The 27,128-nt window shown below is 45.7% G+C and overlaps 1 protein-coding gene across 2 annotated transcripts in view; it reads left to right on the top strand.

The window, feature by feature from the left end:
• Positions 1 to 27,128, top strand: part of ECHDC2 (enoyl-CoA hydratase domain containing 2) — a 164,484-nt gene that overhangs the window by 15,408 nt on the left and 121,948 nt on the right. For both annotated transcript variants that reach the window (XM_078670530.1, XM_078670527.1), the window contains exons 2-3: positions 16,096 to 16,163; positions 18,481 to 18,568. In XM_078670530.1, coding sequence (XP_078526656.1) covers positions 16,096 to 16,163; positions 18,481 to 18,568 — 156 coding nt within the window. The remainder of the gene's footprint in view (positions 1 to 16,095; positions 16,164 to 18,480; positions 18,569 to 27,128) is intronic.

Below are 27,128 nucleotides of genomic sequence, written 5' to 3'. Positions count from 1 at the left end.
GAGCAACTAAGGGCCTCATATAGATATTAAACAGCACCGGGCTGACTGCTGAGCCTTGGGGAACGCCGTGCAGGGTAGCAGAGAAGGTGGATTGGAAGGGAGGGAGGGCCACCACTTGTTCCCTGTTCTTGAGGAAGGACTCAAACCACTCCAGAGCCCTGCCAGAAACCCCCCTCTCTCTCATCCTGTCCAACAGGATGGCATGGTTCACCGTATCGAAGGCGGCAGACAGGTCAAGCAATATCAACACACCTGCCTGACCCCTGTCTGCTCGCCAACGAAGCTCATCCAGCACGATCACCAAGGTCGTCTCGGTACCATGGGCTGGCCGGATGCCAAACTGCACTTCATCCAAGAGCTTGTATTGCTCAAGATGTCTGGAAAGAGTGCCTGCCACCACCCGCTCAATGATTTTTGCTGGGAAAGGTAGGAGCGAGATGGGTCTAAAGTTCTTCGAGCACTTGGGATCAAGGTTGGGCTTTTTCAGTAACGGGGTCACCACCGCCCTCTTCCACTGCGAAGGAACCACTCCAGTGGAGAGCTACTGATTGCAAACAAGCCGAAGCGTGGGAAAAAGCTCATCCTCAAACTCCTTCCAGATTTTCAATGGGAGCGGATCAAGTGGAGACCCAGATGCAATAACCGAAGCCACACTCCTAAACTCATCTGCAGTCAGCTGCGGAAATTCTACAAGGGACTAAACTCCTCCCTGTACGCAGGCCACTCCAAGATTGTAATAATGGGAGGGAGGGATGACTAGGTCCTGCTTCAAAGGCCTATCACACTCAGTCAGTACCGAGGAGTCTAGACTGGCTCTGGATTGTTGCTGACCCATCCCCAGGTCTTCAATGATCTTATTGATTTTATCCTGGAAGAATCCAGCTAGGTTCTCACACAGTTCCTGGGAGGGGGGGATCTCATTCTTGACACAGTCAGGGCTGATAATGCTATTTAAAATATTGAAAATACTGCGGGAGCTATTTGGGGCATCGGTAATCTTGTTGGAACAATACGATGCTTTAGCGCTATAAATCTCCTTCTTGTATTCTGTCTGCTTTATTTTCCATGCCAGCCTGTCCCTATATAAAAAATACAGTCCATAAGAACATGCATTGAGGAATATTTTACATTCAGAGGGCACGGACAAAGACCATTACCATCCCAAATCATATTCTACTGGAGTCAGGATGAGTAAATTGGGTTGCATCCCACTTTCACCATTGGAATTTCTTTCCTCAATCTGGGGTCTGTAAACTGAGCCAAGAAAGAGAAACCCGTTTTGAGTCTGAGAGTCTTTAAAGAGAAGCTGATGGACAAGTTATACCTCAGGTATGCCAGGTCAAGAGATCTAGCAACCTCTCCCGCAAAATGTTTCAATGCGTATTTGCTGGGTAAAGGGGACCAAGCTACAATTTAGCCCCACTTGGAATTCTTATTTTTGAGAACCATTAACCTTTTCCTTATTTCCCTAGCTCACCTTTTTTCACTGGTTTGGATCTCAGCCCAACACAGTTTGAAGACCTTTGAGGTTTCGCTGTCCACAGAGAGCTTATTGAAATTTTTTTAAGCCCTGGAATACGCCAACAGATTCCAGGAGGTCCGATACAATTCCCTCCTTATACCCTGTACCATGGTGCCAGGCGGCAGCGTCCAGAGCCTTCTAAGAACCACCTCTTCCAAGTGATTTCAGTCACAGGACAGGTCAAGGGCAAGTACCTCGGCACCATACAACCCCTAAGGAGGAATTTAACCTTTGTTTTCCTTCATCAATGGGGTAAGGGCCAGACCCAGTGGCGGCACCTACACCAAGGTGGAGAAGCATCGCCCCAATGCTCTGTGAGTAGTTCAAAAAGGAAAAATAAAATGATAACACAATGTTATTATTTCATTTTTCTGTTGTGGCTCAGCTGGTTTGGGGCAGGGAGGGGTGGTGCTGGGCGGTCACAGGAGAAGGGGAGGAGTGGTGAACACTCTCTTAAACGCAGATGACAGTTTGGACGCCCATTATGTTTGGGCCTGCCAAACAGTCATGCACATTTAGCATGTTCTCCACCCAGCTGTATTGCACAGCCTGGGTGGAGAACATGCACAGGCTCCCAGACTCTGTCTGAGCGCTGAACCACCGCTCTCAGGCCAATCACAATGCTGCTGTCACGCAGCATTGTGATTGGTTAGGGGTGTCTGGGAGCCTGTGCGCTTCTTGCTTCCTGCTCCTGAAGTTCTGGAGTCGACCAAAGAGTCAAAGAGGACTGAGAGGTGGCAGCCGGCCTGCAGATTAGTGATTAAAAAAAAGTGACCTCCGCTCACCCTGCCACCCCCGTTAAGTAGCATCTGCCGCTGGCCAGACCTCCATATTTCCATTTGAACCTGATCAGGCAACTGGCTTGAAGCAATGACCTCTGCTTAATACAACCCATGTGAGTGTCCCATTTCGAATTCCTGTTCAAAGACAGGCCAAGATATTTGTAAGTATCCACTATCTCTACCTTCTGAGTATGCAGAAACCACTTAAAGTATTGCACCCTTTTCCCAAAGACCAACACCTTGGTCTTTGCTAACTTAATTTTCAGCAGGTTCTGTTTACTGTATGCTTCTAGAGCGACTAGTTTTCTCTTCATGCCAATGTGGGTTAATCCATCAGAACTAGGCACAAGCAGACCAGGCATGGGGGTGCCTGGGTGGGACCGGTCACCCCCTAAAAACAGGCAGACAACACAAAATGAAAGCTTTGTGGCTCGGAAGAGCGGCTGTTCTAATATTCACTGCTCCCGGAGGAGCTTGCCATAATGCTTTGCAGGGCTCTTCAATTTAGATATGTTTTTCGACTTGTGGTGGCCTCCAGGATGGCAGGGACACAACCAACAAGCTTCAGAAAGCATGGAGCGGGGGCTGTAGAAGTGCAGCAGCTCCCCCTAAACAGTGTTTTTAAAGCACTGACCCTTTGTCCATGGGTGTCGTGAATCCAGGATTCTTCCAGGATTTTACAATGCTTCAAACACACCTAAGGCTGGAGCTTCCGCTCTACAGCTGGAATTGCTGTGCCCTCTAGAGATTTACTCTATGGATACAATGATAGCAGCCTGGCGGTGTATAAAAAGATAGATGTATAGGCAGCATCCTCTAGGGGCTAATGTCTATGGTTGCATGTAATATAATCAAAATGTGATGCCCTCTAGGGGCTGCTTTTATGATTCCATTTTTATGGTTGGAAAAGTTTTTTAGGTTTCGCCTATTATCATTCGCTTGCGAATGTAATAGGCGAAAATTCAAGTGCTTGATCGACTAGTCAAACCACTGCAGTTTCTTCACAGTGCATGTGAGTCACCACGAGAATCACGTGACCACAAGCCTCTCGTGAACGAGCCCAGCCAGCCCAGCCTCCCTCACACAGCTTCTCCCAGCCATATGGTCGTTCGAGTTGCCCACCCCCTCCCTCTCCAGCGCCTGCCTTCCGTGACTCGCATTAGATGATCAGAGGCAGCCCAGCCCAGCAGGCAGCCCACCCCCCTCCCTCTCCATATGGGCAGCCCACCCCCTCCCTCTCCAGCGCCTGCCTTCTCTCTCGCATCCCCTCACTGGCCCGTTTGTTACTTGTTTTTTTTGTCCGTGTCACACATCTAAAGACACGTTTGCTTTTTTCAGCAAAATTCCTTCTCTTTGTTTCGAGAGCTCACTCACTGATTAGTGTCACAGATCCATTCAAGTTCTTAACCCTCACGTTCGTGTGTCCTAAGCCCATTACTTTTTCTCCTGTTTTCCGTGCATAAATGCCTCTGAACATGTGAATTCACTCGGGTATTTTTTAAATCTAGTATTTTCACCCACACGCTTGGCGCATCACGGGGCGTCCTACTCTGCACCTTCTCCTAGAGTCTTTTACTGCTGTAGTTTTGTTTTCTTCACCCCAGACTTTGCATTTTGCTACAGTTGAATATTTTTGTCTTGCTCGCAATCTGTCTTCTTGGATTCAGACACGTATTTCATTTGTTTTACTTCCCAGAAAATTCCCCCCCTGATGAATTAGCATCAACACATGTGATGAACTGTCCTATGATTTAATCGGGCTGTATTTACAAGGATTGAACATTTACGTTTACATTAACTCCCACGAGCAGAAGGCAGCTATAGAGCGACATCTGGCATCCATCAATGAGGCCTGGCAAAATTCTTGCTGGTGTTATCTTATCACGAGTGGTTGCTTGTCACTGTAATTCACTTTCGAAAGTGCACACACACCGGCACAGCGTGAAGGATGCAAAAATCAACTGCCAAGGATAGAGGATGTCCATGCCAGAGATTCAGGTTACTACTACCATATTATCCACACACACAGTTTGCCACTGCAGCACCCTAAGTGTTCTTTCTGTGTTTAAAGTTGTTTGTCCTGGCCCAAAAAAAATTATGTATCATGAGTCGGATCAGATGTAAAAAGAACTGCAGTGGAATACGGTTTAACAACTAGTATGTATTGTGGCTAGATTAGTGTTGAACTATGTGATACTAGGGTTCAGCTCAGGCTTGCCCCTGCATGCACAGCCAATTCATAGTCACAGGCAAGGCAATCCTAAGAGCTGTTCGTGCAGCGCTGCCTGTGCACGTATAAAAAACAAGCACTGGCGTTGCCAATAGGTTTCGCATTTGGAAAGTTGGAGCTATTGGTTTTGTAAATGACATTTTATATTTATATATTGTTATTGAGAATGCCAATAACGATATATAAATATAAAATGTCATTTACAAAACCAATAGCTCCAACTTTCCAAATGCGAAACCTATTGGCAACGCCAGTGCTTGTTAAAATACACAGACACATAGTATTAAATGTTGTCTTAAACATGTGGTTTGCTACTCTTGAATCCTTGACCAAGCCTATAGACTTGCATTAAATGTGTATATGACCCCTTCAGCAGGTCAGAGGTTATGATGCAGCATCATTTATTTTATTTTACGTCCACCAATGAATATATTTGCAAATTACTGTGAAGTATTTAGTGGTGGATGTGTAATAAATGTACTTTTTCTTTTTTCTAAGGAAAAGGCGCTTACTGAACAATAATTTATTGAGTGTTATTATTGCATGCCAGTGAACAGTGATTACTAGCCCACATCACCTCCCCTGAGTAAGCCTTGGACTGCTCTGCCTCACTACCCTGATTGAGTTGCTTGATTCCCTCCCTGTAAGGACAATTGCGGACCTATTATGTGTGCAGGCCACACAACTAATACCCTATTTCCTACAGCAACTACCTACCCTTCTTTGAAAACCATGCTGCTGATTAGACTAGAAGGTCACTACAGAAGGCAAAGGCCTTCCACTAGTGCTCAAAATAAAAAATAAAAATATTTTAGAAATTCACAATCATGGTGCGAAGTGTGTGGGCTTACAATTCTGAAGTGCTTTTTGGTATCAAATGACTGATTACATGACAAAATGTAATTTCTTAAGAGGCCTACATAGGTTTGGCTAACAGTTACAATACCTCCCAACACGATTGCCCATTAATGTTATAAAAATAACACTACTTCGCAGGGTTGCTCTAATTTTCAAGGACATGAACAATATTTGTCTGCAGTGAGAACATCCATTTCAAGTAACAATAGCAGTACTTTTAAGCAGGACTGTCATACTTGTATTGGACAGACTCCACACTTCTCAGAAAGAATGCCACACGTTTTGCAACCAGCATCTCTCAGCATTCCTACCATTACCTTCACTGGCAGTTCAACACTTTTTGTCAGAGCTTTTATGTATCAATACTGCTCAGCTTGGTGTTCCTAGTTGTGTGCGCCAGTACCAACACTTCTCAGCAGGCAAACGAAACATTTACTTTGGAATTTGGATATCTGTTGCAATAAACAGATGCTGGAGGGTCCTTGATAGCCCTAAGTTGCAAACATTTTTGGGTTCATTTAGTTAAGTTTGTAAGATAGCTTAGTATCTTAGGACCAGATGTACTAACATTTTAGCGTGCCCAAATGGGTTTTCGACCTGTTTGCAGCCACCCAAAAATGTGTGGCCCATGTACTAATCCTATTTTGCGAGTGGCAAATCAATTTGCAACTCGCAAAATAGGATTAGCGACTCGCTATTAGGAAGGGGCATTCCAAGGGTGTCCCTTCCTAATAGCGACTCTTGAAGCAATGTATAACAGTCGCAGGGTGGTAAACCACTTGCGAACGGGAAGGGGTCCCCAGGTCCCAGGGACCACTGCCTGCCCTTAAAAAATGAAACTGAAAAGTTAAATTTTATTTTTTAAATACAACCCGTTTTCCTTTAAGGAAAAAGGGCTGCATTAAAAAAAACTGCCTTATTTCAAAAGCAGTCCCAGACATGGTTGTCTGCTGACCCCAGGAGGCCACCATCCCTGGGAGTGCCAGCCATTCCCAATGGGGTCGCAAATTGTGACAACCTCATTAATATGCACGAGGCATGCAATTTGCGACCCCATTAGGAATTGCAAACAGTGTGAAAGACACTGTTTTGCAGCCCAATTTGCGTGTCGCAAATGCAATGCAATTTGCGACTCACAAATTGGTGGGTCGTACATATGGCCCTTAGGCGCTTGCTGCCAAAGTTTTTGTTGGCCTGAAGTTTGTAAGTCTGATTCTTTGCACGGTCAACTTGTTTGGGCCAGGTTGAGGCTAGGGCCAGAATCAGGGCCTTCTTGCCCTCTCCTATTTTAGCCAAACCCCTCTTCATTCGATCCTAGGTGTACTTCATATATTCCTCCAATGGATCGGTTTGCTGCCGCTCCTTGGTGGTTTAACAACCCTTCCAATTATTTTCTCTTCTGTTCCTCCTAAATCACTCTTGCGTAGACCTGTTTTTTAAATTCAACAAAAACCAGGAACCTTCCAGAGTTATTATTTTTTTTAACCTCAAAAAGTTGGTAGAATCGAGAGGTCATTCATTAACTTTTCACTCACCTACCATTACTCAAGTATTCAACGTGCTGTTAGCTAAAGAACATAATTCGTTGTAGGATTCGTTTACAACATGTGCCACATCATTGCTAGGTCAGAGGGGTATTATTCTTATTAAAAGTGACCCATGCTTTGTAGCTTATTTTATGTACCAGTGATGGTGTATGGTGTTCTGAATTTATGTTGTAACGACCAAGTACAGGTGGACCGGTCCAGGACTTGAAATCTTTGGTTAAGCCGGAGGTCTGATATTTGAAACAGATTACAACTTTATGTCCTTCTTTGGCAAATTAAGAAGGCTACCCTGTGAATGATATCACAAAACCCCAGTTGATATCCTCAAACTAAGCAGCATTGTTGAATGCCTGCTGTTGGTGCAGCAGGGCCGGGTAAAGAGAGGTTTGTCTTCAGTACACAACATGGCTCCTTTGATACATTCTTTTGTGTTGAGCTGTAGTTGAGCCTCTCTGTACACTGTTATGTAATAGCAAAACGTCCAGTCGGAAGCACTATATAAGGAATACTTTATTATTATTATGCTTCTATATAGATAATCTCTTCTGTTTATTTTATCACTGGGTCATAGCAATTGGATTTCAGAATACTCGGTCCATACCCAGAGGGTGTTATGCTCAACTGTGCTGGCTCTACACCGTTTGCTCTCAAAGAACCTTGTGCTGCTATTTCTATATTTTCTTTGCACATCATTTGCTCTTTAATGGCTGACTGATTAAGTATTGTTTGTTTTGATATACGTAGTTAGCATGAGCAGATTAGGGTAGTGTGATATCAGTGTATTGTCCCCTCAGATTTGCATAAGGCTGTGTGACTTAATTTGTGGCTCACGCCAGTGTGATTTCAAATGTAAATGTAAATGTCATGGTACTTATAGAGCGCACTGTCACCAGACGGTCACCTTGCGGTGTCGCCTATACGGCTTCCTGGCGCTGATGCTCATACCGCTGTGGAACTCCTCCTGGCTTTCCCTGTGAAGTGTCCACTCCTGGGCACACCCAGGGTGAAGCCAGGCATCCTTAGCGCTGTGGGGGCCGGTGTGGAGGCTGAGCAAGCTATTGCCCAGAGTTGCAGCGTGGGTCCCGTGATTAGAATAGGCACCGAGGCGAGAATTAACAGGTCCGAGGAAATTGAGCCCGAGACCCCGCCGAGGCGGGAATCTAACCCTGGTCCCTGGCCAGAACTCTGCATCGGGGTCTGCCGCTCTATTGAGCCACACTCCTCCACTTTCAAGATGGAGTATCTCCTCTTGTGTAGATTCTGATTGGGGGCTCGTGCTGAAAGGGCTCTGTTACTTGCTGCTGAGTTGTAGCAGTGTAATTCCAGATGTGGGTGCCCTCATATACAGCTATCTTATTGCAAATCAATGCGCAGTCCAAGAGGTGCACTGTTAGGATGCTGCAGTCACTTGCATGCAGCAGGTGTATTTGCATTTTAAAGAATGTCCCTAACTATTGTGAGTCATTAGGCCACCACTATATTTACATTTTGCTGTGGCGGCATTGTCAAACATGTCGAACATTGCAGGCAATTCTAAGTGAAGCAGAACATAAACGTTAAAGCAATCTGCGGAGGGAGCAACTCCAAATGTTTAACAGCAGGGTTTCAGGTCTGTGACTTGCGCTGGGTGTTCGCTTTTGGCAGGCATTTTTCTGATCCATTGATATTTTTGAAGATTTTAACCCAGATGATGGATGTGATTTTGAATGGTCAGGAACTAGGCCGTGTTTGCATACAAATCAGCCTTTGCTGTGATCTGTGGGTGATTGTGCATGAACAAACTTGTAAGGCCTATGTAGTATCTAAAGATGCTGGGTCACTCCTACTTTTTACCATGCAGAGGGTGTTTGATCTCTATGTCATTTGCGTAAGAGCTTAGAAGTGTGACTGGTAGAGTATATTGTTGTTCTTGAGGTGAACGTTAATAACATGTTAATAGCACCATCTCCCAGTTCCAGGAGGAAAATGACAACCTGCACCAGCCGCAGATGGGGTTTCGTCCGGAACACAGTACTGAGTCGGCCCTGCTAGTGATCACGAGAAACTAAAAATTATACTCAACCAAGGCAGAGCCGCCACTATTCTGCTCTTGGACCAAAACCCTGCTTTTGATTCCGTGGACCACAAGATCCTAATTCATAGACTCAAGACATAGGGTTTTAAGGAAAAAAACAATCAATGGGTGGCCTTTTTCCTCAGGGATAGATCATTCCAGTTTTAGGAATCCGGCATCCTCTCAGATATCTTCATGGCTACCTACATAGTACCTCAGAGTTTGTCACTAAGTCTGACCCTGTTCAACATGTATCTGAACCCTCTAGCATACATTGTACAGAAATATGGCTTGTCGGTTGTCTCTTACGCTGATGACACTCAGCTGGTGGTCTCTGTGTCAGAAGAGTTGAACTCGAACCATCTGTAGCTTGTACCATTCTTGGAAAAAAATGGATAACTAACTGTAGCCTAAAATTGAATAGCGACAAAACAGAGTTGATGTTCCTGGACAATGGCCCTGGGGATCTGGCTAGACCAACATCTCTCCATGGAAACACAAGCCAAAAAATGATTGGTAACCTGTTACGGTATGCTACACATGATCCGTAAAATCATGGATCTAATCCCAGAAAAAGCTAGAAAGACAGTGGTCTAGGCCCTGGTGGTCTCGTGGCTGGACTACTGCAACCTCCCTGTTCCTGGGCTCTCCTAAATATGTGACAGGCAGGCTGCACGTGGTCCAAAACGCTGCAGCTAGAACCCTTCTGAAGATCCCCAGACACGAATCCGTGAGACCCTCGCTGAAAAAGCTGCACTGGCTACCCATTCAATACAGGGTTAAATTCAAGGCCCTTTGCCTCACCCACAAAGCCATGCAGGGGAGAGACCCAGCCATGATACAATCCTTCGTCACCCCATACGACCCCAACAGGCTCCTCATGTCATCATCCGATTTCCTGATGAACATCCCAAAGATAAAAAAAATTATGATGGGGGAAGATCCTTCTCACACCCGGTCCCAAAACTCTGGAACTCAATGTCTGCAGAACTAAGACGGGTCAAACATTAACGGTGTTTCAGAGAAAAACTAAAAACCTGGTTGTTCCCCATCAACTGTATGCTCCTCTTGGTAGCTCTGGGAAGCCTTGGGTAGCCATACGCTTTACAAATTCCATAATAATAAACAATGGAGGTAGTGCAAAGGGTGGTATTGTTGATCTTGTGGTGCCGTTTCTAGTAATCAATTTTTGATAGGAAGAAGTTGGCTGTTTTGTTGCATAATCTTGGGAGAAGTCAATGCCGTGTTTGTGGAAGCTTGAATGATATACAGAAGTAAAACCTGAAGTGCATTTTTAGGTCTATTTGTTGGTTGTAAAATTAACTTGTTTGCTTCTATCGTTAATAATTTGGGAGCCCTCAAGGGATTGTTGGCACCAAGTATTGATCTTCCTTTGGATTATTTGTCGAGTCAGAGTTTCTTAGTAATCCAGCTGGTCACATGTATTGACCTGTTGCAGAATGGCAATATAAGAAATGGGTTTATTATTTTGGGTGGACAGTCACCCACCTCAAGGAATAATGACACTAACTTGTCCTGGTCAATGCCCGAAGTAATAAAATTAACCTGAGCTCCACCCCCTGTTAGCTATGTCACAGAACAACGCGGCTTAATTTAAGGCACTGTGTAAAGTATTTATTAAGTACTAAATCCGTTATAACAATGAAAAATCCCAATTAGAAAAATTGAGTAAATTTAACAAACAAAATAACGCCAAAATGACAAAAATCCAACAAGGAGAGCCAGAGATATGAATTTTTAAATGTTTAAGTAAAAATACCTTTTGACTTTGTCTTCTTTTTATGGAGCCCAAAATCCTCTAGTTAAGCTCCCTGAATCTTTTCAGAGGAAAGTGCAACTGTAACGCGGAATACCTCAACCAAGGGGAAAAACAAGAAGTGGAATGGTGGCAGCTCACTGATTACGATTCCTCACCTCCTTCCCTTCAGGATGAACAGGACCCTTGGCAAACCTTGTCGGAAGGAAATGCAAGCGGCGCCTTTAACCTGACGCATGATTCCGAGGGAGACCCAACCCACCGTGACGTCAGCTTCACAGCATTGGTGAAAAATGCAGAAGCCCCACAGTAGGCGTGTGACATCACCGGAGGAGAGGAGACACAGAGACCGGGAGAGGACGCGGAAAAAGGACGAAGTTTACTAGGAGGAGAAGCAGACGAGCCAGGAGGAGAAGCAGACGAGCCAGGAGGCCAACGGATCCATGCTGCGCCGTGCCACACTCCCGAACCTGTGAGTTGTTTGCCTGTGGATTGTTGATGCCGCTTTTTGAGCTAGTGCGACTCCATTGTAAGGAGCTGTAGGAGCGTAATTTCGCCGCCCTGCTTCCCTGAGCCATTTAACGCATTCCACACGTGTTATCTCCCCATTTATTTGGACAAGTGGACCCTGCACGCCAGTGAGTGCCCGAGAGGGCCCCAGGCATTATTTTGAGAGGATTTCTTCCCTTGTTGTCCTCCCTTGGTGGGAGTGGCGTGTTTATTGATAGGTTTTCTGCAAGTACTCCTGTCCTGATGAAGCCATAAAGAGTCTACTGGCGAAACGCGACCGCGACTGCGTCGACACTTCTGTGTTGAAGGAGTCCCCCTATCATATTTGTACTTGTTTCAACTCCTTGTGCCTTATTTAGGTAGTTTTGTGAGAGAATTCTTTTCTCAGGCGCCATTTAGGACTTCCTTTCAGATCTATATCACTCATAAGTGGGAGTGTGTGTATATATATTTTGAGAAAGGTTTCTATTACCTCTCTTAGGGTACGCCGTTGTTTATATATTGTATATGTTGTATATAACTATTGTATATATGTATATCTTGTGATTTGTGTTTCCATGGATTAATTCTGTGTGCCATTTGTTCTTGTGATACGTTTATATGTCCATATAAATTTTGTTTAATTAGATGTGGTTACATTAAGTTGTATAGAACAAGGTAATTTAAATTTTTCTTGATTCCTAACATTAAATGTGAAATGTATCCCTTTATACCGTCTTTTTCTACTTTCTCATCTTTTTGATGACCCCTGCTCCGGTATGGGAGGGTGATGTGGGCAGAACCCCTTCATTATAACCTAACACTCCCGAGGGAGGCGTGTGGCTGAGACGGGTACGGGAGAAGCTTTCGAGCTGGGTGTGGAGGAAGAGTGTGGTGCCGTGATAGGACTGGGTACACTCTCCTGTTAAGTTCCCGGTATCCCGTTTCCCTTGTCTTCCTCCCTCTCCTTACACGACTTCCCCACGAATCGCTCACAAAGCCGTTATAGCCAAGCACGAGTCAGCGGTGTCCCTTCACTACCCTGGTTCCCCATGGGATAAAAACGGTGCAAGGACAAGAACTAAAACGGCCCTATTGTTTTGTGTTTCCCTTTACGGTTACCACGAGAGAGGCTACTATCACCTGCCGATACCAGAGGGCCCGGACAGGGAAAAAACTGTCACTAAAGGACGAGCACAAGCAGAGTCATCACGGATCCAGCAGAATTTGCCAAAGAAAGACTGACGTTCCGTCATAAAAAGCTGTACATGAAAATGAAACCAGCGTTACCTAAACGGCGTTTACAGCCTCTTCCTGTCCCCCCTTTACAGCAACGAAATTGAACATCTTTACCACAAGATCCATTCCTTGGTTGGTCAGCTTTAGAGGTCCTTGAAATCCCAACATTTTCTGAATTCCAACTTTTCGGAGTTTCTGGAACGACTCTTTTGGGTCACTTCTGAAACTCTCAGGACCTAAGACAGCACTTGGGGGCCACGACTCTCCCCAACAGAGTTGACCAGCAAGATCCAGTGCTGTCCAGTTGGTACTGGCCACTTCAGGAAAAAGGCTTCTTGCAGCTTCTTGTGTGCCTGTAGCCACACCGTAGCTAGCCCACGGACCCTTGCAGTCCACTCCTTTGTTCTGGTCACAAGAGGGAACAGGTTCTCCAAGGCTTCTCCGAGGTCACAGATAGCATTGTCCAGTTCTCTTCTGTTATTCAGCCGGTACAGAAAGTGTTCTGAGGAGGGTTCCTCAGAATGCGATGTTAATGGTTGGCACCAGCAAATGGGTGAAGTTGTCTCCTGGCTCCTCCCTAACCAATGAAGTAAATGTTCGCTGGGGTAACCCTTACCTCTTTTCCAGTAGTTCCTGTTTGCCCGACTACTAAGATTTCCACAGTACCAAGATGGGGAAACTTGTTCTCCCTCGTACAGAGCTGTTGTTTCTGGTGGCCAAAGAAATTAGCAATATCCTCCCCTGTGTTCACCATAAGCCAGTTCTGGGGTAGCTTCCCTCTCGCTGGGTTAGGAGCCAGCCTGGCTAGCGTGGACCTTGAGGACAAGGGTTTTCCCCTCTTTAGCTCTCTACTTACACTAAACTATGATTGGCAGGCCTCGCCTCTTTCCCTTTCTAGTTAAGGAAGTTCCTGGAGTCACCCCAACTGTCTTTCCTGGGCTTATAGAGAAATAAAACCCTTCCTGCCCCCGAGAGATCTTAAACAGGCCACTCAGGCACTGGTGCTCTCCAGAATTGACTACGGCATCGCAGCACTGACCGGATCAGCAACATCACACCTAGGTCCTCTCTCCACAACCCTCAACGCCGCAGCAAGAATGGTCACAGGAACGAAGAAAAACGAGCACATCTCCCCGGCACTCAAGGAACTGAAATGGCTTCCCATCCAGCGAGCCAGCTTCCGTACAGCGTGCCTCACGCACAAAGCCCTGCACACAGGCAAACCAGTATACCTGGCCGCGAAACTCAAGAGGGCCGGCCAGACCAGGAAACTCAGAAGCTCCAACACTCTTCTTCTTACCCCACTCAAATCACGGAAACACAAACCACAAACAATTCCTTTTCGGGAAATGCTCCCAAGATCTGGAACGCCATCCCCCCCATATCAGAATGACCACCTCCTACCAAGACATTACTCAAAGCCCTCTTCCTAGAACGTTCTCTGGCTTAATGACATTCTCACTTCTATCTGGGGGCAGTCCAGATACCCTCCTCTCCCGAAACCGGGTGCTCTCGATCTATGCCCCGCGTTGCTCGCAAGTGGACAATCTGCAGACTTTTATTTCTCTTATTGTTTTCATGTTCTTGTTTGCCGCCTGTTCACAGCTGTGCATATTGAGAAGCGCTCTGATACCCTCGGGTCTAGCTGGCGCTATACAAAACTTCAATAAATAAACATGCTCCACATCCAGTTAATTCTGTCGCCAGGCCTAAGCCATTGTTCTACACTGGGGTACTTTTCACTCCTATGTAAGGTCAATCACTTGCTGGGGAGCTGCTGGCAGGCTAATGCAAATTAACCTGCTGGAGTTTCAGATAGAGAAACCTTTCTCACAGTTACTTTTTCTACGTATTTATTAAAAATCCTACTTCACTTACGTATTGGAATTTTAATAAATATGAAGCAAAAGTCCTAAATTGATAATTTTAGCCATTTCCTGTCAAAGTTACAGATTAAAGTTTATAATCTGTATTTTAAATTTTCTTGGATTTAGCCACAACCCTGCCAGTGAAAATAGCTTTTGGGGGCTAGTCACTTGAGAAACATGCCAACATCAATTTTGCACATGTCCCACTTTTAAGTATCAGGCAGCCTATCTTGTGTACATAGGGCTGACTTATTAACATTTAAACAAAGAAAAAAGTAATGGCGGGATGTTTGAATTAATCTCGACCACTACTAATTACTGTAGCCTCATTCCAGTCCATCACTTTCTGGCACAAAATGCCACCTCAGATTAGACCCAGTGATATGAAAATCAGCTTTACAGCTGAGTCCAGCTTGGTTCCAGTATTAAAGTCAACAGGGGAAACATGTTGTATACCCGTAGCACTTAGGGCATCGCACTGAAGTTAACAAAAAGTGATGAGTGGTATGCTTAAATTAATCTGAGCCACTGGTAATTACTTTGGTTGGCATTCCAGTCTATTCTTTTTTGCCCTCAATGCCACCTCAGAATAAACCCAGCCACATGCAAATCAGCCTTGACTGTGTTCCAATAAGAACAGTCCAGCTCAAATTTGTCTGGCGTTGTGTGTGGTCCCTTGTAAAAGGGGCCTCGCCTGGTAGTTGTGAACAGGCTGTTCCCATGAGGGGCAGGGTTGGTACTGAATGCATAAGGCGGGCTTTTGTCTAGAGTAGCATAGTGCATGAGAACCGATGGACTGGGATGCGGTTCCTAGCAATTGCCAGTGGCAGAGATTAATTCAAGCATTCCACCTATCACCTTGTTGTTGTTGCAGCTTGCTCATATCTGAATGTAGGCAACGCTGTCTGCCAAGAAGGGTAATTTTGACAGGTTTGAAAGCCGGTTTTTAGGCTGCTGTAGTCCGGTTACGCATGGTAGGCCTGAAGCTATGTTTTGCACGCCAAACCTATGGATGACACAATAGGTGCTGCGGCCCACCGGTGGCATTTAACTTCTAGGCCCTGGGACTATTCCCTACTCCTTATACTAGGGACATATAGAAAAGTTAAATATGTCAATCAGGGGTGTACCAGTTTAACAATGTTTAAAGAAGGAGTGCACTTTACTGCTGGTTACTGGGGTAAAGTGCACAGTGTTAAAGAAAATTTAAAAATAACTGCAAAAGTAAAGTACAGAAAAAGACAAAAGATCGGGTGTGAATATGAAGAAAAGGCAGATGTCTTACAGGCAGTGTATTGCATTCCAGATGAAGCGTGTGTGAAGTATCAGAAGGTTCCACTGTAAACTGCATTGGATTCGATGAATAGCGTTTTGTCTCCTCGTGGAGTGAGGTTACCTGAAAATGTCTAGAGATGGCTATGGTGTAAGTGCTAATTTGCAGAAAGTAGTTTTCAGTGACTGTTTGATTTTAGGTACAAATGTAATTTTAATAAAGGTACCATGCTGCTTGAATTAAAATCAAACTGTTCCTACAGTTAAGGGAAAGGCACAAGACGGCCATCCTGTGAATGGCCTGACCAGACCGCCTCATCTGTCCAGGAGATCTCTGTTGAAGGAACAGGCCCAAGGCTCCCGTCTGTGATGGACAATACATAGTTTTGTAATGAATGATGTACAGTCTTATCTGATGGTGAGCCGGGCATTTACCTTTTTACTTTGTTTCTTTGCAGGAATAGCCGAACTTCTAATGCACCGAGCATCTGCCAAAAATGCACTAGGGAAAGTATTTGTTAACGAGGTAAGTGTTACATTAATTGTTACTCTACTGTGCCATGCACGTGATCTGTATTTACTAGTCTTCATAACAAAAGCACAAATGTCCTGCTGATGTTCTTAAACTGTTGTATGACAGAACCACGTGTGCCTTAACAATGCAGTCTGAACAACAAGTGTGTTGTTACCATGTGTTCCTGTAGCACACAAGTCGTTACAACGACTTGCTTTAGGGCAGCGCTGGACTTTGGAATAGTATAATTTACTCTTTGAACTCCAGTCTCTGTATCAGTAGGGAAGGGGTTGGACTTTAAATCCGACACTGCGTTTCCTAAAGCAAGTTGTCATAATGACTTGTGGCTAAAGAAGCATGTGGTAAAGTTGCACTCGTTGTAGTGCCTGCGTTGTAAAGGCACTGCGTGGTTCAGACTGTTTGGTAAATGATGTTTCCCTTCTTCAACATGTGTAATTTGGCATGCGGTCATTGTATTTTAGAAAAAGAGTTGAACATTTGAATCATTGAAGTGAATTAAACACTAGGTTCAAGAGAAAGGGGATTAAAGTGTTTACATAGGGTGTCCAGGACAGTGTCCTTTGCAATCTCCATTATAACATCACAAAACGAGTTATGCTATAGTTGGTTCTTCTGGTCCAGACAGGATTCCACATCATGCATACTGCTGACCCCTTAGGGTCACTTACTCACTAGTTTGAGAAAACCTCATCTTCGTAGTGGTCAAGGTGACTAGTATGCGTCTTCTCTTTTAGTGGTAGTCCATTCCTGCGTCTTCCTGAGAAGATGCTTCTTGAGGAGCCCAATTGAACTTTGCCAACAGCATTTTCTTGGGCACCCACCTGGGTTAAGTAAAATACAAAGAATATTGATAAAATAAACCAAGACAATTTCTTGTTTTTTAATGTTGTCTAACAATTCTGAACGCTAACACATTTATGCTGGACCCTTGTAAAACCAGTACTAAGAAAGAATTACCTTTTAACACATAAATGATTGTGCCTTTGTATCTCTTTGACTATTAGGTGTCGCTTTTTAATCGACTGAAATATACTAATTTTATGGTTGCACATTTGTGGCTGTAGGCTCGACATACGTTCTAGTAGGTAATGGAGATAGAGTTGTTCACCCATCCATCCTTGTGTTCCGTCCTCATCCATCCCATTCATTGATTCATTTATTTATTGTAACTTACTTTCACCTTCCAATGTATCATCTATCTGCACTTTCACCCATTCCTTCGTAAATGGGAGTGTGAGGACTGATGGATGCACACAAATCCTCCCACCCATCTTCAACTAAAATTAATCCATCCTCATACTTTCATCATTTACTGATACTTTTTCTCAGTCTTATTTATGGCACATCCTTCCTCACCGTCTTCCAATAATCCATTATTTACATTTGTATCTACCTGCCAATCCGCCCACCTCACACATATATTCATTCTTCCTCACTCTCACCTTTTCATCTCTTCAGTCGCATACTCATTGATCCATTCTTACTGGAGCCTCCAAACACGCGCCTTAATGCTGAATCTGCTCATCTACTACTCCACCCTCCTTATTGTACCCCATGATTGAAAAAACATTTCCAGGGATGTGCTACTCCATTCTTGCACCTTGACTCTGGAATAGTGTGCTTAGGTGTCAGAATACCACAGCCTTTCACATCAACTTTAGAAAACAATCTGAGTACTCTGTTAGGGTCAGATGTATCAATATTAGGAATAGCGATTACCTAATTACGATTTTCTGCTAATCGGCCCTTTTGCGACTGGAAAACAGTCTGATACATGTAGTCCTTAATCTCTTAATAATTGTCTTCTGCTTTTCTACTATTTACCCTGCTGCTAGCGTCAAGAAACATTGAAGTGTATGAGCTTGGCCTCCTCACACATTGCACCAAATAAATGCGCACACCGCGACCCCTCCTTTAATGTACCCTTATTCAAACAACCCTATTCATTTATAATGTAAACATAACAGGTGTATTTGTAAAGCGTGCGATTACCCGTAGGTGTCCTGGCGCTGAATAGCAGATGTTTATTACTACCCAACTCAATGGTACTCATTGTATCGACCTCAGTTGGATGAAAGGACGAGTGGACCCGCCGGGATTTGAACCTGTGACCATGAGGTCGAACCAAGGCCCCTCCAGCGGCTGCTTTAGTCCACTGAGCCACCAGACCCAGTGCAATTTCTGTTTCCGCAAATATACCTGTAAAATAATATATTGGGTGAACCTGACATTGGGGGACTAACCTAGAGTATTTGCATTTGGCCACTTTGGGGTGCACATGATTTAAATCAAATATCTTTTGTCGTAGTTGTTTGAAGCTGTGGAGAGCCTGCGACATGACCCCAGCGTCAGAGTGCTGATTGTAAAAAGTGAAATTAAAGGGGTCTTCTGTTCAGGTGAGCAAAACGTGTTTTATTTATTTAAGTATTTATTTAGTAGGAACTCGAGCTAATGCTGTTCTATACAATGCAGTAAATGGCACATTACTTTTGGACACTTCTGCGCAGTAAAAAAATTGCCTGTCTATGGACGGCCACACCCATGAGACAGAGGTTTAGAATTTGTGTAAAAGAAAGGTTTTCAACAGCACGTTTTGGGATTTTCTGAAAGAGATGTTTAGGCCCACGAGAGTGCGACAGAAAACCCCAGATTTTTAGCTTGTCTTGCTCCATTTCTTTTTTCAGGTTGTATAAATGTATCAACCTCGCATGTGACACAGGACTCCTGGGGTGCAGTTTACTCTAGAATTTACAGATCCAGAGAGGACCGTGTGTCCTAAGATCAGGGTTTGGAAGTAGATGTGTTGAACAAACATGCCTTCATGGGAGTTTGGGAATAGGGTTCCAACAAATTGGGTTCTTGAGTGGGGTATGTGTTTAATTTCAAACAAAAATAAGACTTGCCAGGGCTCAGGGTATCGCTTAGGATGGGACTGCAGCTTGCACCACCCACTGCCGCTTCCAGTGGTACAAGTTGCCAGTACCAAGGAGATGGACGCGCTGCTATTAATCATTTTTAGTGTATTTTGAATTGCTGAACTAACGTGCTCTGCTGAAATGGGCAGACAGCGCCACCACGTGGATGACTGTCATAAAAAGTGCAACAGCACAAATTAAGCACTGTCCTCACCAGCTAGCTGCAAGTTACCCTGAAAGCGAGGGGGCTCATGAGCTGAACATCGAGTAGGTGGTCTGTAAAATGAACAACACTGCTGGGTAATACTATAAACACAGTTCCTGCAAATAACTACTCGTCTTATTAAAACGTAAACCATTTTTTACTTTACATAGTGGGGTAAAACGAGGTTAGACAAATAAATACAACTATGCACGCTGTAGTGGATATCTTAACTGAGCTTACTTCTTTGTACACAATGTATTGATATAGTCCGAAACCCATCCACCAAATGTACTCTGGAAAAGATGGTAATGTAGGGCTTGGGGAGGTTGAGAGGAGGAACAGTGCATGAAAGGATCTCTTGGCTCACAGGATAACTACTCCAGTGAGAGGTGAATATCCTCTGCACCCACAGCAAGTCTGGAGTTGGCACTAACGCCTATGGCCTCATTCTAAGCGCTGTGAACATATCGAGATCAATACTCCAAGCATGCAGTGTACTGTTGGTTACCTTGAGTGATGAGGTAAAAATGTGCAGGGACTGTTTATAACCGGTATTCCTTGTAATGCACAGTTTTACGTGGACAATTTCCTACGAATCTTACCAGGAGGGTATGGTGCATGCAGAAAATTCCAGACAGGGCACAATCTGTACATAATTTGTGATTTCAAATGATGTGTGTATACAATTTGCACTCAATTGTGAAGTTAGTGTGGACCTCTGAATAAGGTCCCTTGTCTTTGAGGTAGAGATTTGCTCAAAATCATGGGTTCAGTGGGCAAATGCAACTACAAAACCCAGTGTAGTGAGGGGAACGCATGAGAGCAGTGATCACGCTTGATGGTTGTACCATTCTTTACATCGATTGCTTCCTGTGGAGCCTCCTGCTCCAGGATACCCGAAGTACCACCAACACACTACGGTCTGGAGTGAAACACGCAGAAAATCTGGGAAGAAGGAGCAAACCTGTACCCAAGTAACTTTGGCACATTATTGAAAATCACTGAAACAGTGGAAACTGGGCCAAGAGTTCTTCTGCTGAGCCATGGGATGATGGCCAATCCACCTGATTAAATAGTGCTCGGCCCTGGGTTTTCATAGCTCTTTCCTTTTTCCCAATCTTCTGGATCTCCCAAAATGGGCTGAGCGCATTGCCAATGTATTTGGACATCTGCTGTAGACAGGTTGATAAACTCTGGGTCAGTAGGTTCCGGTGATGCCTGCTGGATGAGGTGGTGACTGTCCTCTCAGCAGAAGGGGTGTGCACTGGTTGCTGCCTTTTTAAAGGCTCTTCAATAGAGTAACAGCAGCCTGCGAGGAACCACGTTGAGAAAAAGACCCAAAGTAGATCATTCCTCCTTGCATGTTCCCCTATAAAGCTTAACACCCTATTGAGGGTAGTGGTGCTGAAACAATGTTCAGAGTGGGGATGCTGCCATCGATGTTGCATCAATGAAGTCAAGGGATTGTGAAAAATCCAAGTGCCATGCAAACAACAAGCATGGCAAATGAACTTCACCAATACAGCAAGAGAGTGGGAAGGGTGTGATATGTAGCCAGTGGGGTACTTTAAAGCACAAATATATTAGTAAAGAAAGATGTGATACCACACTGTCATTTACAGACTGCTCATTTCCTTTGAAATGGCAACAGAATTTGCACTGACATGTAATTTTACTAATAAAACAATATAGTGCACAAAAGATATTATGTGGGACTCCGGTTTCAGCAAATATTTTTAATTTGCACATCACCAATTAAAGTACCTTGATTTGTTATAAACCTATCAGGAACTATGGGATATATGTAGGAAGCCAAATTGCGATCGCAAACGCAGAAATTCGCAGAATTTCAGCGTTTGCGATCGCAATTTGGGCAGTGTGCTATGTAGCAGACAAAAACCCACTCGCAAAAATAAGGAATCAAAAAATGTACGCTTCTCTATTTTGCAAATGCATTTAAGGAATCCCAAATTGTGAATCCTTAAATGCAATGTAGGAAGCACCCAAGTTGTGCGATTTTGGCTTATGGAATCGCAAATTACCACCAACTTCAGGTTGGTGTTAATTTGCGATTTCCTTGAAAAATGCACTTTTTTGCATTTTTCATAGTGCCATACATGCCCTTAGCACATGTATATGTGCCACACGTGCACACATACTTATTTCAGGGGTGCAACATGGTGTCCTAATGACACCTTGCAACCTTGAAATTTTATTTTCAATTTGCGATTCTCTAATTGGGAATCGCAAATTGAGAATGTCTTCCCATTCATTCCTATGGGCCTTCTAGCCCATAGGAATGAATGGGAAGGTATTCCTTATTTGTGAATCTCAATTTGGGATTAGCAAATAAGGAATATGTAGGATTCGCAAAATATATTGCAAATCCTACCTACATTGCGTTTTGCGATTCTCTAATTGCGATTCCCTAAAAATCACAGTTTGAGAATCGCAAAAAACGTTTTACCTACATATGGCCCTATGTTTCTATTATACTTCCGAATTACAAAAAAAATGTTGCTTCATGCTAATAGAATCAGCAGCAAACTGTCGGAAGACAAAGCCTGATGTCTGACCTCTGTCTTTGAACACATAGCAAATGTGACAAGATAAAAACAAAATTCAAAGGCATCTTTATTGCTTATTCACCCTCTGAACACCAGCCTGTTTATTTTAGGGTTGCTGGCCCACCTGAATGTGGCAGGAATTCTGCTTAGAAATCGAACTATGCCTGGGATCACAGAACATCAGAATGTAAGGACTTACAGCCTGATTCATGAAGCGAAATTGCGCTCGCAACAGCTGCGAAAAAGCTATTGCGAGCGCAATTCACAAAATCGGCATTCATCACTGAATAGCGAATTCGCTAAAAGATTCGCAGATTCCCGGCAGGAGAGCATTTGCGAATCGGAATAGAATAGCGAATTCGCTATACAATCGCTATCGGTATTCATGAAAAGTCGCAAATAGCGGAAAAAAAACAAAATCGCTGTTTGCGAGGCGCAAATTAAGGACAACCCAAAGCAGGTGGTAACCATCAAAGCCATGGAATTTTTTTTTCAAAAAAACGTTGCCCAATCAGTAACAGGTGCAGGCCTGACCAAACACATATAAGGAGATGCAGCAGCAGCATTAGGAGTCTCACAATGCCAGGACTGTACATGGTGGTCAGGCGGCGAAGGCTACAGCGAGCAGCACGGAGGAGACGCAGAATCCAGGAGAGGATATTCCGCCAGCGGGTCACCCTGCTGGGCCAAACCAGAGAGCAAATCTATGCTAAGTACCGCCTGAATGGGGCAATGATTATCAAGCTAATACAGGACCTTGACCCCCTGATGCAGCACCCAACAAGGCGGACCAATGCCGTGCCTACACATGTCCAGGTATTGTGTAGCCTGCACCTCCTGGCCTCCCGGAGCTTCCAGGGGATAGTTGCGGCTGCTGGGGGGATATCCCAGCCCACCATGTCCCGCTGCCTACGGAGTTTCCTTGACGCAATGCTGACCCAGCTACACCAGCACATCAAATTTCCCACCAGCCAACAGGATTTGGATGTGACCAAGCAGCAATTCTACAATGTTGCGCAGTTCCCACATGTGATAGGATGCATTGACTGTACTCACATCCACATCTGCCCACCAGCTGCAACTGAGTACATGTACCGCAATCGCAAGTCTTACCACTCCCTCAACATCCAGATGGTCTGCAATGCTAAGACATACATCACGGACATTGTGGCACAGTACCCGGGGAGTACACATGACTCATTCATATTCCGGCACAGCGGCCTCCACACACGACTGGCCAGGGGAGACTTTGGTGAAGGACACCTGCTTGGTAAGTACACTTGCCCCACAATATCACACTGTGATGTAGTATCTGCGCTGCACAGGCACTCACCCTCTGCTCCTCTCATGAAGGTGACAGTGGCTACGCCCTCCGTGAATACCTCCTCACCCCATACCTCAACCCTGCAACACCACAGCAACGGCGTTACAATGTAGCACACATACGCACAAGGAATTGCATTGAGCGGACATTTGGGCTACTGAAAAGCAGATTCCGCATACTGCACAAGACTGGTGGGGCCAAGTACTACAGTCCTGATGTGTGCTGCCGCATTGTGGCTGTGTGTGCAATACTACACAACATTGCTACCAAGCGCCGGATACCTGTAGAGATCTCTGGCAGTGAGTCGGAAGGGGACGACCGGCCACCTGCACATGTGCGTCATGCACGCGGGGAGAACCCAGCTGAAGGACACAGACGCCGCAACCACATCACAATGAACAGTTTCTAATGCACCCACTCCCCTCACCCAACAAATCACATTTGCATGCCAATGGAAATAATGACAGGAGGCAGATGTATGATGCAGGAATAAATATTATTGTTAAATGCACGATAATAATGTTATGTCTCCATTCATCAAATGCTAGCAGTATTGCGCCATACTGCTCCTAACTAAACACTGGACATGCTTGTATCAGCAGCATGTCCCAGCCAATGTACATGAAACTCAATTGCGCCTCCGGCGCGCAGCGCCCAAACGCCTCTCTGGCTCTTCCTCTGGGACGGCACGTGTCCCTGCAGTGGGCCTGGTGCTGCGGCGTAACACGCCAACCAGTGAGGCAGACAGGCTGCTGACACTGGAGGTGCCCTCACTGGTGTCGTCCCCCCCCGCCCCCATTGCCTGGCCCAGTAGGATGGAGTGCCAGCACGGCAGTGGTGACCTGCTCCAACACTCGTCCAACATCCTCAATGCATTGGATCAACTGCTGCAGCTGCGCCAGGGACCGTCGTGAGAGCTGAGAGGTGGCATTCTCGATTATAGTTGGTCTTGCCCTGGCTGCGGGGATAGGTGCTGTGCCAGATGGTGCTGACGCAGTTGGTCTTGCCCTGGCTGCGGGGATAGGTGCTGCGCCTGATGGTGCTGGCGCAGTTGGTGTTGCCCTGGCTGCGGGGATAGGTGCTGCGCCTGATGGTGCAGGAAGTGTCGGTGTTGGCACCTCCTCGGCATCCTCTCGTGCCTCAACAATAAGCAGCCTGTCGCTGCTGTTGTCAGCGCCACCTGTGAGGGGAATTGGACGTACATTAATTGCATGTATCTGTCACACGTGCAGTTGCTACATGCATGCTGGATGACATTCCCTGCCTGGCTTTGGCATTGTGTACTTTGGGACATGTGAGGCTGCATTGGGGTTCTTGTACATTGTGGGCAGACTACATGTCCCACAATGCTTTTGGGCATGACCTAATGTGCATGGTTTGCATAACTTGGGACGATTATGGGAGGCTATAGGGCCATGGCCATTGTTAGGGGACAGGGTCGCAGTCGCATGCCACTTACCTTGGCTGTCTTGGCTGGGTCGGGATGAGTCCAGATTGAGGACCCCTATGCACGCCTCTGGCTCCAGAGTGTCCTCCACGCGGTCCTCCATGGGGGTGTTGGGAGGGACTGTATGATCTCCGCACCCAGTAGCCTGGGTCTCGCCCAGCCTCTCTGCCACCCTCTCCTTGGCACGACCTCGGAGGTCGTACAACCTCCTTTTTTTTTTTTTTTTGAAAAACCTTTATTGTTTGAAAATGAAGACAGATACAGACCTACAACCATCGAGGCCGGTCAGTAATGCAAATCAACAAGAAAAATCAGTACAGAGCTCACTGCCGATAACCCGAGGGTCCGGCAGCATAGAAGCAGGATGTAGTTAGGAGCATTTGGCAAAGGAGGATAAATAATAGGTTTTATATTTTTATACATACAAACAACAAAAAGAAAACCCACAAGAAAAAGTCGAGGCAAAAGTATCAGTATGAGTGCTGCTACGTGCGGCATGGGGGAGACAATAAAAGCAAGCATCAGGAAATCACGGAGGTGGGGAGCGGGGACCAGGAGCGAACAATACTAGGCAAAGTGCTGGAACGTCAAATTCAAGGAGATCCCATAGTATCAGGTGGTTCAGCAAGGGGAGGGTCACAAATCCCTCCGCGATGGGAGTTCCATTGACCCCAGATCCTAACCCACTTCCTGGGCCTGCCTCGGGAGACGTACACGATTTTTTCCCGAAACATGCACCAATCCATGTTCTCCTCCCAGGCCGAGACCAGTGGTGCCCTATTAGAGCCCCAGAGTTGAGCAATGTCCCTTTTTGTAATGATGTTGCCCAGAGTGACCCATTGGACCTGAGCAACGGTGCAGTCATTCGGTTCCCAGACATTCAGCAAGCAGCGTCGGGCCTCCGGAAGTAGCCCGACGCCCGTCACTTCTCTCATCACCACATGTACACGATTCCAGAAAACCACTACCGCCGGGCATTCCCATATAATATGAAGGAAGGTAGCAAGCAAGCCACAGCCACGCCGACACAACCCATCCACAGAATAGCCCATATGCATCAAACGTGGACCCGTGACATAGATGCGATGAAGAATCTTTAGCTGCACCAGTCGGAGACGCGCCGGAATAGCGACTTCCTTAGGGGAGGATATTGCAGCCTGCCAGTCCTCATCATCCAATTACAGCCCGTCATCAGTCCACACCTCACGCAGCCGTATAAGAAGGTCCGAACGGGTATTAATAAGTTTTTTATATATGAGGGAAATGGTGCTGTCAGGGACATGCCCATCCAGCACTCTATCCTCCAAGGGAGATGACTCAGGGATCGAGGTACCGGCGGGGAAGACCGAGTCCAGCGCGTGGCGGAGCTGAAGGTATTGGAAGTGCTCCCTGTCACTCAGCTTGTATTCCTGTTTCAGCTCGTCAAAAGTTTTGACTCTATTGGTGGCCCAAAGATCCCCCACTTTGCTAATACCGATAAGGTCCCATCTGTTGAATCCCTTTGAAGACCACAATCCACCCAATCTCTCAGAAGCATATAAAGGAGTCGCCTTGGTAAGTTTACCAGTCCAGCCCGTAGCCGATGTTGCACTATCCCAGACACGTATCGCCACCGCAGTGGGGCCCGTCAAACACCTCCTGTCGAACTTGGAATAGAGCGCTCTATTATAATCACCCCCCGGCAGCTGCCACCTATCCATATCGTAAGCGGGATTAGGAACAGGACCATACATGGCGTGGTTGATAGCACTCAACTGGGACGCCCAATAATAGCGTTTGATGTCAGGCAATGCTATACCACCGTCATACCAGTCAATTTCACCAGCGCTATGCGTGGCCGCCCGCCCCAGACCAATTTCCGCTGGAGGCCCTCGATTTCACAGAAGTAACTAGCTGGAACCAGATCTAGCGTATTCTGAATGGCATATAAGAATCGGGGAAGAGACATCATTTTAAACAAGGCCGCCCTCCTCAGGGGGGAAAGAGGCAGTCTACACCACGCCACTACATCCAATCGAAGTCTAGCAAGCGGAGGCAACAGATTCCGCTCAAATCGGACCTTGGGGTCCATAGAAATGTAGATCCCCAAGTATTTGAAACCAGCGCTGGAAACCGGTATAGGGCAAAAGCGGGGCAGAGAAGGCTGACCACCCGCAAGTGGGTAAATGCAGGATTTAGTTCAGTTGATAACTAAACCCGAATTCTTCCCGAAAGAGCTCAGGACATCAAACAGGACACCCAACGACTTACGGGGAGAGGTAAGGTATAATAGTATATCATCGGCATAAAGCGACACCCGATCTTCGAAGGCAGGCGACCACCGTAAACCCTTGAGCGAGGGCTCCCAGCGGAGCCACGCGGCAAGGGGTTCAAGAGCAAGCGCAAAAAGGAGGGGCGACAAAGGGCAGCCCTGTCGTGTGCCACGCCCGAGAACAAAAGGATCCGAGGCCCGTCCGTTAACCACCACCTGTGCGAGCGGTTGTTCATATAAAAGTTTT

This window comes from Lissotriton helveticus, chromosome 1_2 (genome assembly GCF_964261635.1).
Source record: "Lissotriton helveticus chromosome 1_2, aLisHel1.1, whole genome shotgun sequence".
NCBI lineage: Eukaryota > Metazoa > Chordata > Amphibia > Caudata > Salamandridae > Lissotriton > Lissotriton helveticus.
Note: the sequence above shows the minus strand (reverse complement) of the source record. Positions and strands in the feature narration are given on the sequence as shown.